Raw genomic sequence first — 16028 nt, 5'->3', positions numbered from 1 at the left:
ACACACACACACACACACACACACACACACACTGTTAAGCATGGGTCTATCAAGTATGATGTGAAGCTGCTTCTATCTGGATGAGCAGGAAAGATTGGGAACTTGCAAGTGGGCCAAGCAGTCCTTTCAAAATTAAGAGCTCTGTGGCCTCATATCAGACTGTTGCAAAGAATAAGCAAAGTCCATCAGTTCGTTGCCATTAATGATTATACATAAATGAACAAAAGAGAGCCCAATGGTGTGTTTTCAGATGATAGATTAGCTGAGTGTCATGCCCACTCCCCAAGGGAGAGCAACGACCCACTCCCTCAGCTCCTAGAGGAAAAACCTCTAGATGACCCTGTTAATGAGACACTGATAAGACATTGGTAAGGTTCCAATTATCCAAAGAGGTCAATCTATCATAAAGACAGAAAAATAAAAGTAGGTTTAAGCCATCTGTTCACAACTTCTGGTAAAAACAATGAGTTTCAGAAAAAGCATATCTGTCTGAGAGACAGAGATATAAATTTTCCATGATGTAACTAGCACACTTTGTAATAAAAGAGGCTTGAATCACCAGACTATGCAACCAGATCCTACATCCTGACCTGAAATTAAAGTTAACAACTAAGAACTTGCAAACACAGGGTATGGTAAAGTTTCAAAAATCCTAGGAAGACGTAAATTTTATATCACATAGACTTACTAAGTCACAGTGAAATTCGGACCCCAGAATGTGTAAGAATAAAAATAAAAACATATGTTTTGTAATTATTGGACTAGTTTACTATGTGGTTTTTATGCTTTATAAGGTAGTTAGGTTATTTTAGGAAATTTGATATATTTGACTTATGATTTTAAATCGAGTCCTTAAAAGTGTCTGTCAGGTTGCCATCACTGCAAAGGATTAAGCAAATTTGCTTTGTTAAATCCATAAATTTTGATGGCTTTGTTGAGTAAGTGGTATGTGACTATTAGAAGAATATCAATTACATTTACAGAAATATTGCTTAATAAATTCCTAAGATTGTAAGTTGGACAGTAAACAATGCACAAATGGTTGTGAAAATTCCTCCCCAAGCACAAAAGTCCATTGGACACTAAAGACAATCAAAAAGATAAAACCAATTTGCCATCCCAGGAGACTCAAGAACATTAAAAAAAGATTGCTATTCGAGTAAAGATACCATATGCTGAATCTTTTCTATACAGATGGTGTTAATTTCTCAGATTTGGTGGGACTTGACTTTTAGATCACTCTTCCAGGTGCAGTGAAAGTTTCTGATTCCCTGATTTCATTGCCAACCTAAAGCTATCAATTCCATACCTTTTGGCTCATCCGTTTTTCCTCTTGGGTTATCATCCTTTGTGGAATCTTTCAAGGTTCCATATTCCTTTTCCATTTTAGCTGCTTCTTCCTTGGTACTATCTGTTTCTTCATGACTCTTCTCTGATGGTGCTATAATCAGATTGTGCACTGTTGTTATAACCCCATTCCCTGTTTATTAATTAATTCCTAACATAAAAATAAACTTTATTGAAAAGGTACAGTTTGAGATCAGGTTATTTTTTGAGCTGAAAGGGATTTTAATGATTATCTAGTCCAACTTCCTCCTCCCCATTTTACAGAAGAGGAAACTGAGACCCAGAGAGGGGAGAGAGTGCCCAAGGCCACCCACTGAGTTAGCAGAACAGCTGGGCCACCACCCACCCCACCCAGCTTTCCAGATTCTGGTTTAGTGTTCTTTCCCTTCTGCCACACTGTATTATTAGAGAGTGAATTATTTTCCTTACTTTAATCAATGTAGGTGATCAAGTGGGATATGTCAGGTCCCAAAGTAGATATGAGTCTTGATTCCAAATGAAAATAATTGTAGTTGCCCAATCTCTCCTTGGTGTATTTTTGAAGCATATTTTATTACTCAGAGTAGCACCTAAGAATCTGGGGGCTATGGGAGGACTTCTCTCTGTCTGCCTCTTTCTTCATACTCCCTTCCCTCGTCACCCCAAGGCAAAGTAGAGAATTGGACCCTTGCTGTCAAGAAAGGATAACCCTTGCTCGCTTCTCACCTAAGAATAACTATATTTCCTTCTAGTGCTCCTATATTGAATTAAAAATATCATAAACCTTAAAGTAGGTAACCCCTTGAAAACAATTGTAATGCATCTCTTTTGTCAATAAAATAGGGAACCTCAAGCAGCTTAATAATAAGCTATTAATTTTTCAATAAAAGGATTATTCTATAGAAAAAGTAGAAAAGAAAGAAAAAAAATCAGTTATTTTCTCATTATGTAAAGCATCACAACCAGTGCTGTGGTCTGTTTTTTTCTTTTCTTTTTGATGTATAAATTTTTTCATAGTTGAGTCACAATTTTGTTCCTTGCTTTTGTTATTCACATCATTATGGAAGGATGTTTCCAGGTTATTAAAAATGACTTCAAAGCATCATTTTAAAGGGCTGTATATTATGCCATCAAATATATGTCATAACTTCTGTGATAGGGACACAAACTTAAGGTATAAGAACTTGTGAACTTTTCTTTATTTGCTCCTCTGTCCCCCCTGAAAGGAAGCTCCTTTGCATAGCTTGGTTTGGTGGGGTTCGCCTAGCTGAGCAGGGCAGAAGTGAAGATGCAGAAGTGAAGAAACTGAGAGAACGGGGTAAATCATACTAGGGGCAGACTACCCCGGGGAGAGAGAAGACCGGGGAGGGAAGAGCAAGTGGAAGGGGCAGCAGAGAATGGACAGGTGACTAGGGACAATAGTCTGAAAAAGTGATCTGAGAAAAAAAAACCCACCAAAAAACCTAAAGGTGAATTTTAGGAAGAATTGCTCAGTTTTGTGATATAGCCTTCTCCCTTTCCCACCAGCCACCTCCTGAGAATCCTCAGTAAAGACCTACATTTCTTTTCAGTGCATCTTAAGATCAGATTTCTATGCTGGGACTGGCCACAAAATAGCCAAGGGTATAGCTATTTAATCCCATGGTTGGATTTCAGATGTTAAAACTTCTTGAAATTTATAATTCTTTATCAACATTTATTGAAGTGTATTACTTATCGTTCAACAGGGTGGTTATGCTAAAAGCTAGAAAAATAGTTAAATTAATCATACCTGGGAAAAGCTTGCTTTTATTGTCAGTAACATTTTTTTCTAGCTTGTTCTTGGTCTGAAGAGCAATAGTTTCATCCAAGTTTTCTGGAGGGAGGAGGGGAAGAAATATAATTTTATTTCCTGAAAGATGATATCAAACTTCTACTAAAAACTGTTTAAACCTCACCAGGAGTATCACAAGAACAATTCCACAATATTAACACTGCTAGTGAGATGCTTTGACATGGACTTTATTTCTAGGGACCATAGACTCTCAGGACTGAAAGCCATACTATTTGAGATCGTCAAGTTCAGTATCGTGCTCAGTTAATTGCAGAAGTCCCTTCCATATTTTTGTGGCTACTGCTAGAACACATCCAGGGTTGGAACCTATAATGGACACCTATGGTTTTGGCCTACTTGATTTTCCTTTGGAGAGCCCAGATGTCTCCCACTCTCAAGCACATTTGGTTCAAGTGGGTGCTGAACAACCCAGGCCTGGCTCCTCAGGGTCTTCAACCCCCTGGGCTACAGTGATTGGTTCAAGGAGAAGCACATGACTCAAGCCAGGCCAATGAGATTCAATGCTAGAACCACTGGGAGAAAGAGGCTCTTTCCCGCTAAGATTGTTGTACTGTGAGGATGTGAGATTGGGGCTGTGCTAGCCATCTTGTTTCTATAAGGGAGCAGATTGTCTGGAATGAATCAAGATATGGAAAGTCAGAGCTGTGATATGGGGAGGGATAGACTCCTCACACAACAGGTGGACTTCACAAACCTGAAGCCACACCAACCCCAATCCCAGACTTTTCTGTTACATGAGGCAATTAAATTTCCTTATCACTTAAGCCAGAGTTGGATTTCCATCATTTAGCGTCCTCATTAATTCACGAGGCAGCCAGTCCTATTGTTAGGTAATTTTAAGGCTGAGAATTTCCCTATTCTATCAAGATGAAATCTGTATCCTTGCCTTTGTCCAAAATTTGCTCTTTGGAGTAACGTCATATAGGTGTTACTAGACAGAAATCTAGACTATGATCCCTCAAGGTAGATAATGCATTAGAATCCACACTCTTTGTATTCAGTTATTCAACCAGCCACATATCTATCTCACTAATAAGGCAGGCCTTTTTTTTGCCATTTGCAAACAAGCACTTCTTTGCAATTAGTCCATAAAGATTCCATTATTGCTTTGTATTATTTCTCTCCAAGTAAACTCCTATTCCACCCTACCCCATGCCTCTTTTGAGAAGTAAATCAGTATATTATATTGTGTGATGCATTTTGTTTTCTTCCAGATAGTACTTTGGTATATATTCTCCCAACTTCCTATACATATATCTATTTTTTAACACCAAAATTAATGTCACATTTTCAATGGCTTTGAGCATTCAGCAGTCTATCATGAACATTTCATCCTGTCATTAATCCTTATAAACAATATTTGTATTGTGTATGTAATAAATATATACAATTATTAAAAACACAAACATTTAAAAATAAAATGTAAATTGTCCAATATAAGAATAAATAAATAATTTATTTTTGATATTCTCCTCTTGTGCAGTATCTAGGTTATTTCCATTGTTTTGTTCCTATAAACCAGTGCTACCCAATAGAACTTTCTGCAATGACAAAAATATTCGTTTCTGTATTGTTCAATATGGTAGCCACCAGGCATATGTGGCAATTAAGCACATAAAATGTGCTTCGTGTAACTGAGAAACTAGATTTTGAATTTTGTTTACTGTTAATTACTTTCAATTTTAATAGCACCATGTGGTTATTGGCTACCATAATGGACAGCACAGTTATAAACAGCAGTGGAAATACCTACCTTGTGCATAAGCCTTGTACCATCTCTAATTTATTTTCATAGGATAAATGACATAAGTGTGGAAACTCAGAGTCATAGGGTCTTGGTATGAAACAATGACTGATTTGAAACCATGTTTTTTATCTACTATTAAATGAGTAAAGTAGGCCACCAAGCACTGTGTGTAATATGAACTCATTTTTGGTTAAATAGAAGGAAGAAACGACATAGGTATACGTATACAAGTGTGTGTGACACACACAGAGAAAAACATCTGGAAAGATATAAATCAAAATGTTACCTGGATGCTGGTATGAGTGATCTTTTTACTTCCTTTTTTTGCATGGACTGACTTATAAAAATGAATGCTCTTTTATCATTAAAAAAAAAAACCAGTAAAGCTATTTTCATGTAGAAAAAAATAATTCTAGATTACCCTGTCCTATTAGATTTTCTCTTCTGTTTAATTCTCCCTCCCTCATCAGAGATCAGAGTAAAGGGCTGTGAAGTCATCTTGCCCAAAGAACATCAGGGATACATGGTATTTGTTGATTAACTAAATCAAGCAGGAAAACAAAAGGCTTTAAAACAACAACAACTTACACGCAGAATCAAAGAATGTCCAAGCTTATTTATAAAGTTCCAAGAATCAAGGGTTGGCAAACTTTTTCTGGAAAGGGCCAGATAGTAAATATTTCTGGCTTTTCAGGCCATATGGTCTCTGTTGCAACTACTTACTCAACTCTGCCGTGATAGCACAAATGCAGCCAGAGACACTAAAACAAATGAGCACAGCTGTGTTCCAATACAGCTTCATTTATGGACACTGAAATTTGAATTTTATACAGTTTTCTTGTGTCACAAAATACTATTCTTGTTTTGATTTTTTCCCAACCATTTCAAAACATAAAAGACATTCTTAGCTTGTGTGCTCTACAGAAACAGGTGATGGGCCAGATTTGGTCCCTGGGCAGTATTTACCAGCCCCTGATAACAAAGCCCTTTTTTTTTTTACCGATGCAGAAACTGAGACAGAGCAAGCTGAGTGCCTTCCTCCACATGACAGCTGGTCTGAGGCAGAACTTCTGATGCCCAGTCCAGGGCTCTTTCCTTCTTATCACACACAGGCCTCACTGGGTAAAATCAAGGCTCTTTTATATCTGACCATTCAAACACAATTGAAAAAAACCCCAAAACTATGTCAAATTTTAACAAAATTGTCTATGTGGTGATTATTAGAGTGTTAGGAAGGTAAAATATAACAAATGTGAAATGTTTGCACTCGACTTGGATCTATAAGCGTAAAGAGTTGAACACTTCTGGTTAATTTTATTTGTATATATTATCAAGCTGGGCAATTCTGATCATCCAGATGATTCAGGCTGTTTTGGCATAAACTATCAAATTAGTGAAGTGATTATTGCCAAATCTCTAACTCACTTTGGACAATGAAAATGAACCACAGTAAAAATGAAACAGATAGGACTCTCACCAAGGTAGGAAACACCTTCTTCTGGAGATATTGTGCCATATTTTACCATCATCTTCACAAAATCAATCAACGTTTTCATGATAGTAATCAGTGTTTCTTTTTCCTTTGCTTCTTTTTCTATATAAAAGGACAAAATAATTTTTAAAGAAAACTAGTGGAGGATAGCTTCATCTTTCAATGTCAATTTATGAACCATGGCATCTTACTGAAATATTTCTCCCTATATTTATAGCTAAAACCACACAGATTTAATGTACAACAAGCCTAAGACTTTATTGGGAATACAGGACAATGTACAGGTATACTGAACTTTTTCAGAAATGCACAATTATAACTTCTCTGAAAAGATTTACTTTAATCTAAAATATTTTATTAATAGAGTAGAGATAGAGACAGTTTATGACCTGAGATAATATGAACTCAAAAGAGAAGTTAGAAGATTGGTGACCTAGCAACTTTTCTCTCTACTCAGGTTGGACATTTTTGAGGGCAAGAACGACCTGTTTTCATTAATCAGGACTAATATTTTAGAAAAGAACACACATGTATCTTTGTTTTTAATGTAAGGTTGATCTTTAACAGTAGTATATATTACTTTCTATACTTTATTTCATTTTAAAGAATAGATGTAGACAGTAATAATATCCTAACAATACAGAAGTAAATAATGGTGAAAGTAACATTCTCTTCCTCCTCCCAATTCCTACTCCCTATCAGTAACCACTAATAACAGTTTCTTGGGAACTCTTCATATTTAACACAGTGTTCTGCATCTAGATGGTACAAGATGGCCAAAGATTCCATAGTAGTTCAGTAGATGTATTAATTCTAAAATCAGAAAAAAAACCTATTTCCATTTTTGAAGAAAAGAAAAACGAAGGCTGCTTGGAGAGCCCATGTTCCCTATTCTTTTAGCTGCTATGAAGGATTTTCTCTACATACTTATAGCCTTTTCCCCCATCTTTTCATCTTCCCCACACATGAGGTTAGTAGGCAATAGTCATTGGTCTACATTTCTCTACCAATGGGGATTTGGAATCTTTCTTCTTTCCACTCCCCTGGAACAGTGGAAGGCAGAGCCCTGAGACAAGCACTTGATCTGCAGACTCAGACTATCCCTGGGATTGGCTGTTTCAAGAGCTAGACTGAGGAGCAGGGAAGGGCCAAGCTCACTCTCGGCTCTCATACTAAGCTACATTATACAACCCACTCTTTATCAGCCTCCGAGCTATTTTGCTTTTCTATCTGCTTTATTGTTTCTCAATTGGTTCAGACCTTGGGTGAGAAAGACAGGAACTATCAAAGACTTCAGTGTAAGAATTTAAATTAAAAGTCCATAAAAATAAAGGCAATCTGGAATGGGGTCAAAGAAACTGAAAGATTCAAAACAAAATAAGAAACATTCCCTACAGTGAAATCTGAAAAATACCATGAAAGTTACAAGATTAGGAGAGAGGAAAGGTAGGAAAAGAAGTTGGGGAAGAGATCCTACAAAAGGACTGGTAAATAACAACTTCAGCCATCCCATTATTTGCTCAAGGTCACGTCCATATTAATATTTGGTATCATGCTGATGCTCTTCACTGAGAAGAAGTGAGTCACCAGGATGACAGAGGTTCTGAGCTGGGCATCTGCCAATTAGTGGGGCAAGATGGCTCAGAATGGACCCTCAAGATGACAAGCCCTGCAGACGCCAGCAGAGGGGCTGGTGCCATCTGGCCAATGTCTGGAATTGAAGGACAAAGGATATTCTCCAGAAATGGAAACTCACTTTAAGGTCATTTCTTGGGAAAATATGTTACAATTACAGAAATCTTTATTATAAACACTCTGAGGCTGAATCCTTAAACAGGGAGAAGAGAAGCCATTAAGGCGGTGTAGGATATCTGCTTGGACAATAACAACAACAGGAAATTTGCCCAATATTATCTTCCTCACAGATTAACCAAAAATAAACATCAACTGAACTCTCCAGTTAACTTACTTTGGTGCACATATAAGAGACAAGAGCAAGACACATTAAGGACTTTGTTTTCTTAAAAAAAAAACAAATCATTTTTCAAGTGTGTTTTGGGCTCCTGACCTCCTTTTAGCCCAACGTTTATGTCACGTTAACTCATTTGAAGACTGACACTGAAAATGTCTAAAAAGAAAAATTCTGAATCATTTATAAAATGATAAATTATGTTCCACACACTGTTTCCACTAGGAAAGAAAAATGAATAAAACCTTTAAAAAAAAAAAGATTTGCAATAGGAGTTGAGACTGAACTGGATCAGGTGGGGACATTGTCTGATTCATCTCCCACCTGCACAAGGTTCACTCCAGGACCATGAATGCAGCACATGTTCAATAACTGTTGAACAAATAAATGAACACTCTGTCAACAAGAAGATTAAATTGTCCAGAAACCCCACCTTTCCTGCTTATCCTTTCCTAAACATTTCCATGACTAGTATACTTCTTCTGAAAAAATCTATGTGAACTATTTTCCCCAAGGCCACAATATATATCATTGAGGACTGCATTTGGAAACTGAAAACAGGAAGAAAGAAAAACCACTCACACATTTCCTGGAATTACTGTTTTTGTTTCACATGGTCAGAAAACACAGTTTTTACCTGAATCGATGCTTTTCAGTAATGCATAAAAGTTTGGGAAGTATTGGAGTTCCTCAAAGTTGTCTTCGCTGTAGGTTTTAGTTCTCCTTTCTAAGCCATCTGTCAAGGTTAAGGTGTTAGATACTGTTCCATCATTTTCTCCATTAGTAAAACCATCTCGAATTGCTGCCATTGGAGTCTCCCATAGGAATAAAAAAAATCAATAAAAAATAAACAGTTTGTTAGAACTTATGACACTCCAGCTTGAATCTTTCCTTTGTGGTGTCCTTGAATGTGAAGTGCAAAAAAACCTCCTTTGCAAGCTCCTGCAGGATCAAACCCTATTCTAGGCATGTGGGTGGGCATCTGGTCACATGGAAAAGTCACTGGGACATAGAGAGAGACAGGAGCTTTACCTAAAGACTCTGGGTCCTGCTCAAGGGAGAATAGATAGGGAATTTCTCGGTTCCTGCTCTGGCCGAGTTCCCCTCCATCAATTCTCAGGAGTGTCTCCTCATAAAACTGCGTTTCACCGAGGAGAGGAGTTTTGAGTTCACAGAATCTACCAAAAGAGATGGCGCAAGGCATAGGAAAGCTTGTCAGGATATCTGACACTACTAGAGCAGCCACACCTGGAGATTTCCGGGTGACATTTTAAGGGATGTCTAGAAGGGTACACAAGACTTTTTTCCAGAACTGATCCATGGCCAGTGTTCCTCGTCTTGATGATCTATTCTCCATTTAGTGAACTAGACGGAATCTATGAGCTTTCCCCCCCTCCCTCTTCCTTTTCCTTTCCTTCTATTCAACCCATCAGTAGTCATTTTGGCCTTACTTTCAAAATTTATCCCAAACTTGTACATTTCTCTCTTTTCCTACTACCCCACTGTGGTCCAAGCTGTCTTCACCTCTTACTTTTTTAACTAGTACATCACCCACCTCCAATCTATTCCCTATACTGCATTTTCCACATTTGTAGTCAGAGTTATCTTTTTAAAAAATGGGCCACGTAACTCCTTTGCTTATATTCCTTCAATGTGTTTCCATCCTTACGATGAAGATCAGAATCCATATATGTCTCATAAAGCCCTGCCTAGTCTGGCCTGGGTCTACCTCCCCAGTATCATCTCTCATTTCTCTCTCTCTCTCCCGCTCTCCTTGTTTCAGTTACTTGGATACGCCATACATCCTTCTTTATATGTTGGCTCTCACGGTCACAAGTTAACTCCTATTCAGCCTGCAGTTTTCAGTTCAAGTCACTTCCTCAGGAAAGCCTTCCTTGAGCCTAAGTCCAGAAGAGGCTACTTTTTTCTTTTTTTAAATCAGGGCCCATAAAACCATATTTCTTTCCCCAGGTCACTTAATGCAGTTGTAATTAAAATACATGACAATTTGAAGACCATCTACCTCTTCCATTAGAACTTAAGCTTCATGAGAGCAGGGATTATGTCTTTTTAAATGAGCATATATCCCCAGCACTTGGTACATAGTTGGTACCTCAATCAATATTTATTAAAACGGTATTTTACTTGCATTTCATTTGCATTGATGCATTTAGAAAACAGAGTGAACAGGTAGAGAACATGGACATTTTAGAGATGGGAAATAGGAGTACATGCATAATTGGACTGAAGGATCAATCACAAAAATAGCTATGTTGGTGTCAGTTCAGATTGGTAAGCTTGAGTGAAAGTCATGAGTTCTTTGATAAATTTAGAAAGTTTTTTTTTAGAATGGATGGTTCTTCAAAAGGTGTTTAAAAAGATGGCAGCTGCTGGGGATTGAAAGTAGGGACAACCAAGGAGAGCTTTTAGGCTGTCTAGTAAAGAAAATCCAGAATCAATTTCCATTTTCTAGCCTCCCCTAAAACAGGAATATCTAATATAAGCCTGTATTCTCTTTTTCCTTGTATTTGGGATAGGATGTTGAAGGGGATGAGAAGTCACAGAGTCTGGAAGCTCTGGTGGAGAAAATCAAATTAGAAGTGAGGAATTTGATATATTTCTATGGTCAGCTCCATCTAGAGCATCGGTTCTCAACCTGTGGGTCGCGACCCCTTTGGGGGTCGAACGACCCTTTCACAGGGGTTGCCTAAGACCATTGGAAAACAAAAGGATATTTACATTACGATTCATAACAGTAGCAAAATTACAGTTATAGAGTAGCAACGAAAATAATTTTATGGTTGGGGGTCACCACAACATGAGAAACTGTATTAAGGGGTTGTGGCATTAGGAAGGTTGAGAACCGCTGATCTAGAGTTTTAAAGAGAATTCAAGGAGGAGAGAAAGATTTCAGCAGCTTGGCTGAGGTTAAAGAAAAGATGAAGAGGCAAAGAGTCCAGCAAGAAGAAAGAAAGAATGACTGGTCTAAGTAAAGGATGAAGGGCTCTGAACCAATGAAAAAGGAAGGAGCAGGTGGGAGAGCACAGGGTAGAACAGAGAGGCAGCATCAGGCAACTAGCTCTGGGGAGTATAAAAGCCCGTGTGGCAGAGCATCAAGGCAACTGAGTTTTTTTGGTGGGGAGGCATTCTGGGGACAGATGATGACATCCATGGCGAACAGAATTTGGATACCAAAAGGGCTGTGAAATATTTGGATTCAGTACACTGAGATTATACAAATAGTTGTCATGTGCAATAACCATTTCACATAATATGTGTTATTTATACAGTAGAGTATAAGATGTAACCTTTCCTGTGTAATATAACATGTATCTAAATTATTTTCAAAGTAGAATTCATCTATATCTTTTAACTTATTGGTATTTCATAAGTATATATATTTTAAGTAGGCTAAAAATGTCACATACCCTAAATCTTCTTTGGCACCAAGCGAGTTTACTAATTATACACATATTGTATTAATTATATACAAATATAAGTATACACACTTCCATGCACATGTCTACATACACACCTACATAACGTACGCATATACATTCACATATACATACCACTTTCTCTGGTATTTTTCCAGCCTGACTCTCAGTCCTGCTTGTGGGATTATTGAGCGTCTCCTCATAATTGTTTGCTTCCTTAGAGATCAATTTTTGTAAAACGTCTGCTACTTCATCTTCCAGTGTGTGTGCCTGGCTTTCTGTGATCTGTTATAAAGAGTCAAAACACATATAAATGTTATCCCCATTTTTATGATAAAAAAAAATCTAGACTTAACTTTGTAGCTGAACACATATTTTTAAAAGACAAGAGAACCTTTTGGCCCCTCTTGCGGACCACACTTGTTTATGCCTCCATACCTGTAGGCCATCCTAGTGACTGACCAGCCAGCACTCCTGGGAAGAAATGTCTTTGGACTCACCGTGCAAGTGGTCAGTCCTGACTGTTGGAACTCACAGCACACTCACTTTGAGACACATCTGGAGGATTGTTTCTCAACCCTCAGTGGCAGGTCATGCATGGTCACGTAACCTATACTGCCCTATTAAAGCCTGCCGGAACAGTGCAGGGTCAAATTGGACTGCTTAGAGCTTCCCAAATATTGCATGACTTTGCTCATGTTATTTCTTTCTCACCTCACACATCTTTTACTCCTGCTGGTTAAATCCTAACCATCCTTCTAAGCTCACTTCAAACACCTTCTCCTCTGAAGCTTTTCCTTATAGTTCAACTGGATATATTGGGTTGTCGGAAAAGTCATGATGCATTTTTGCAACGAAAAACATAGAAAAATACATCATGACTTTGCCAACAACCCAATAATCCATCCTCTGGCACATGTAACTGATCTTATAGTTCTTACATAGCTTGCGTACATCCACTTATCTAGATCCTCTGACACACTATAAATTTCTAGAGGGGAAGAATGGTGTCTTACCTAGCCTCAAAGACCTATGGTCTATGGTGCCTAGTATAAAGTAGATGCATTATAAACATCTGGCTACTTGAATTAAGTGGCGTGGCTTCTTAGCATATTCTAGACTGTACTAAGTGTTTGGCTTATTCCCATGCATATGACTTACTAGGCCAAGATTCAGGAGTTTAGAAACAATCTTGTCAAATACTCCTCTGTCATTTTCCTCATAAATCCTTGTAGCAATTTTCTGGACAATGTCTTCAGCGGTTAAAGGAGTTCCATCTAGTTGATGAAGGCCGTCTGGGTCATCTAGACAGAGCAATCACAATTTCATATAGACCTATTTCTTGGATCATATTAGATTTATAACATGTAGCTTGCTCATGTACACTCAGATATGTTTGGAATATATTTATGGTGGTGTTTGGTCTACATAAACTCTTGGTTTGAAATAAAATTTGACTTCAAGTTAAGAACCTAGGATGATAATGGAAATTCTGAAAGCTTCTTATGTGATTATAAGAAGCAGGAATATCTAAAGTCAACAGAAAAGGCCTCTCCATTTATTATCATTAATAATACAAACATATTATAATTTTTATTTTTATAGTATGCCATATTTATGTAGTATTCCATATTATTCAAAGCAACCTTCTATATATTATATAATTTGATATTCCACTTCCATGCAAGGAGTAGATTGGTGGTATTCACACATGTACTCCCTTTGCAGGCAAATTCTTAAGCTGAAAGTGGAGGAACCTGCCTCACACCCCAAATCGGAAAGTGTGGACTGAAGATTCTATGACTTACTTGGAATAAATGTTTACTTCTAAGTGAGCGTGTGTCAGAGTGCCTTGCTATAAGCAGCTTAATGTGACAAGCCTCTTTTTCCAGAGAATAGGAAACTTATTTTATGTGCCTGGAACTTAAACTTTTAAAATGTGACAACAGATTGGCATATTTGTAAATCCATGTGAATCTCTGCAGAGAAGATTGCAAATATGTATCCTTGACATCCCCCGGGCATACATTTGGCAGCACCACTTCAGACTAAATAAAGCAAGGGCCCATCCTGAGGGAAAGGAAGGATGCAGTAGGGTTGATGGCAAGGAAGCATTGCGCCTCGTCCATGGAGAATTCCCAGGAGTCAATTGGTCTTTCCCAATCTATACCACATGGAAAAGTATATTTATATGTGCTAGTTAACAAGGCACTTAACTCCCCCTGTCACATCTAGGCAGGTTGAAAAGATCAGAATTTTAGCCCCAGCGATACCTCTTGTTATCTATCTTTATATATCTTCTACTGTAAAGAAAGATAATAAGATTTAAAAGTACCTTTTAAATTACAAAGTATTATATGAAAGTTAGTGTAGTATTATAACAGACAGTGCATTTGTACCTGAAATAAAGGAACTGCACTTATCTTCTAGAGAAAATAGACATCGAATCCCTGGCCAAATTCTGCCCCAATAATTCTGATCGTATTCACTCAAAGAAAGAAGAAACCAGTATTTCTATTCTGAGTTTACCCTTTTCTTTCAAGGCTTCCAGGGACTCAAACAAGGAATTTCTTCCATGGTTTCTCTCCTAGACTCTATGGAGATGGAAGTATATGCAGCCTCAGGCAGACTATCTTCTGGCTGTTTGGAAAGAAGCTGAGGAAAATGAGGGGGGTGGTTATGCTCGGAGGACTGGAAGTTTCCTGACAGTGGACTATTGCCGAGCTGCTGGCTAACCCATGAGTTGTGAGCCCTTGGAACCAGAGTGACTAATGAACACAAAAGCCCTAAGGAAAATCTTATAAAATCAGTTCCCCTCCTGGCTGACTAAAAAGTGAGTTCATCATCTGTTTTATTTTCAGGAGCAGAAACTCACTATCAGTTAGGTCTGATTTTTCCATTTGTGGGTTGCAAGTCCTACTCTAGGGAATAGATGGAGCAGAAACTGGCCGGCTCTATGCAGAGGTGGAAGAATTTATTTCCCTTCCCACTTATCCCTCAGGACCTGAAAAGGGAAGAGTATCGGTAACCTCTGCAGGCAACCAATAGTCGTTCTTTTTCAGATCCTGAGGGATAAGTGGGAAAGGAAATAAATGAGATGACTGCTTTTCAGTTCATTTACTTCACAACAGGAGAACATTAGCAGCGCTCTGAAGGAGTAGCCTCTTTCCTCTGCTGCACTACTGTATTGTCTCGAGCCAGGGACTCAGGCCTCTCCTAAAGGAGCGTTGCTAGATGGGGTTAATAATCGAGCACTTGGGCATCACTCCTCACCTTCCATGATATCCCCCGGCTCCTCTAAAATGGACAGAACAACTCAGAATGATGTATCTAATGCTCCTGAAGGGGTATTTCACCCTCCTGTATAGATAATTAAGGGAAAGCCAAACATGGGTTCAACATTTATAACCTTTTTTAAGCAGCTATGCCATTCTAAGTAAATGTAAAAGGGACATGTACTGTCCGGTTATGTTTTGTCCAGTTATGCTCTGAATCTCCAGTATCTAACATGGCACTTTAAAGAAAATGCATTTTTATTAAAGTCTTAATATGGGCCAGAACTGGAAAGAGAGTGATGAAGTGTAGGCATGGTTTCTCACGGCACAGAGCTTATCGTCTAGTTCATAGCCTGATATATACTCATTGCTCAATGATTATTTGTTTGGTGAATGCACACAGGAGCCTGAATGCACTACTTCATTAAAGGAACTTGAAAAAATTCTGAATTAGACACGCTGCAGAAAATACTGAAAAGGAGAATGGATGGGCTCCATAACACAAGCCCATTTGGAGGTTTCCTAAAGGCATGAAAGCACCCTGCAGGAGTTAGGTTCCCTTGCCCTCCCGTCTGGGATATATATCTGCATGCCTCTGAGTTCTAGTCACCTCGATGGTACCAAACACTCTGGTTCCAGGATTTCCAGGGTATGAAAGGAGACCAGAAATTCACTCATAAATCATTTCTCTCCAAGAATCTCCTCTATAATTGCAAGTAGACTTAAAATGACTCCTTGGGGAAATCTAGAGCCATCAGGACTAGCACTTGGTAGTTCAGAACCCATTTGGGATGGTAGTAAAATATTGAATAATTGAAAATAAGCTGCTCAAGTTAGTGGTCAGACCACAAATAGATATGTGCCTCTGCTGTATGTACAACTAGTTTGACCAAAAATTGCAGTCAAACAAACATTAGGCTGTTTTTTTATTTTATTAAATCAAATGGT

General features: G+C 38.1%; 1 protein-coding gene across 1 annotated transcript in view; it reads right to left on the bottom strand.

The window, feature by feature from the left end:
• SCG3 (secretogranin III) overlaps positions 1-16028 on the bottom strand; it is a 32229-nt gene that overhangs the window by 13992 nt on the left and 2209 nt on the right. The window contains exons 3-8 of the mRNA XM_019664901.1: positions 12967-13109; positions 11941-12090; positions 9006-9186; positions 6385-6501; positions 3098-3181; positions 1310-1441 (exon numbers count right to left, since the gene is read on the bottom strand). Coding sequence (XP_019520446.1) covers positions 1310-1441; positions 3098-3181; positions 6385-6501; positions 9006-9177 — 505 coding nt within the window. The 5' untranslated portion in view covers positions 9178-9186; positions 11941-12090; positions 12967-13109. The remainder of the gene's footprint in view (positions 1-1309; positions 1442-3097; positions 3182-6384; positions 6502-9005; positions 9187-11940; positions 12091-12966; positions 13110-16028) is intronic.

The sequence above is a fragment of the Hipposideros armiger genome, unplaced genomic scaffold (genome assembly GCF_001890085.2).
Source record: "Hipposideros armiger isolate ML-2016 unplaced genomic scaffold, ASM189008v1 scaffold_12, whole genome shotgun sequence".
Classification (NCBI taxonomy): domain Eukaryota; kingdom Metazoa; phylum Chordata; class Mammalia; order Chiroptera; family Hipposideridae; genus Hipposideros; species Hipposideros armiger.
The sequence above is the reverse complement of the archived record's forward strand: the minus strand, read 5'-3'. Positions and strand labels throughout refer to the sequence as shown.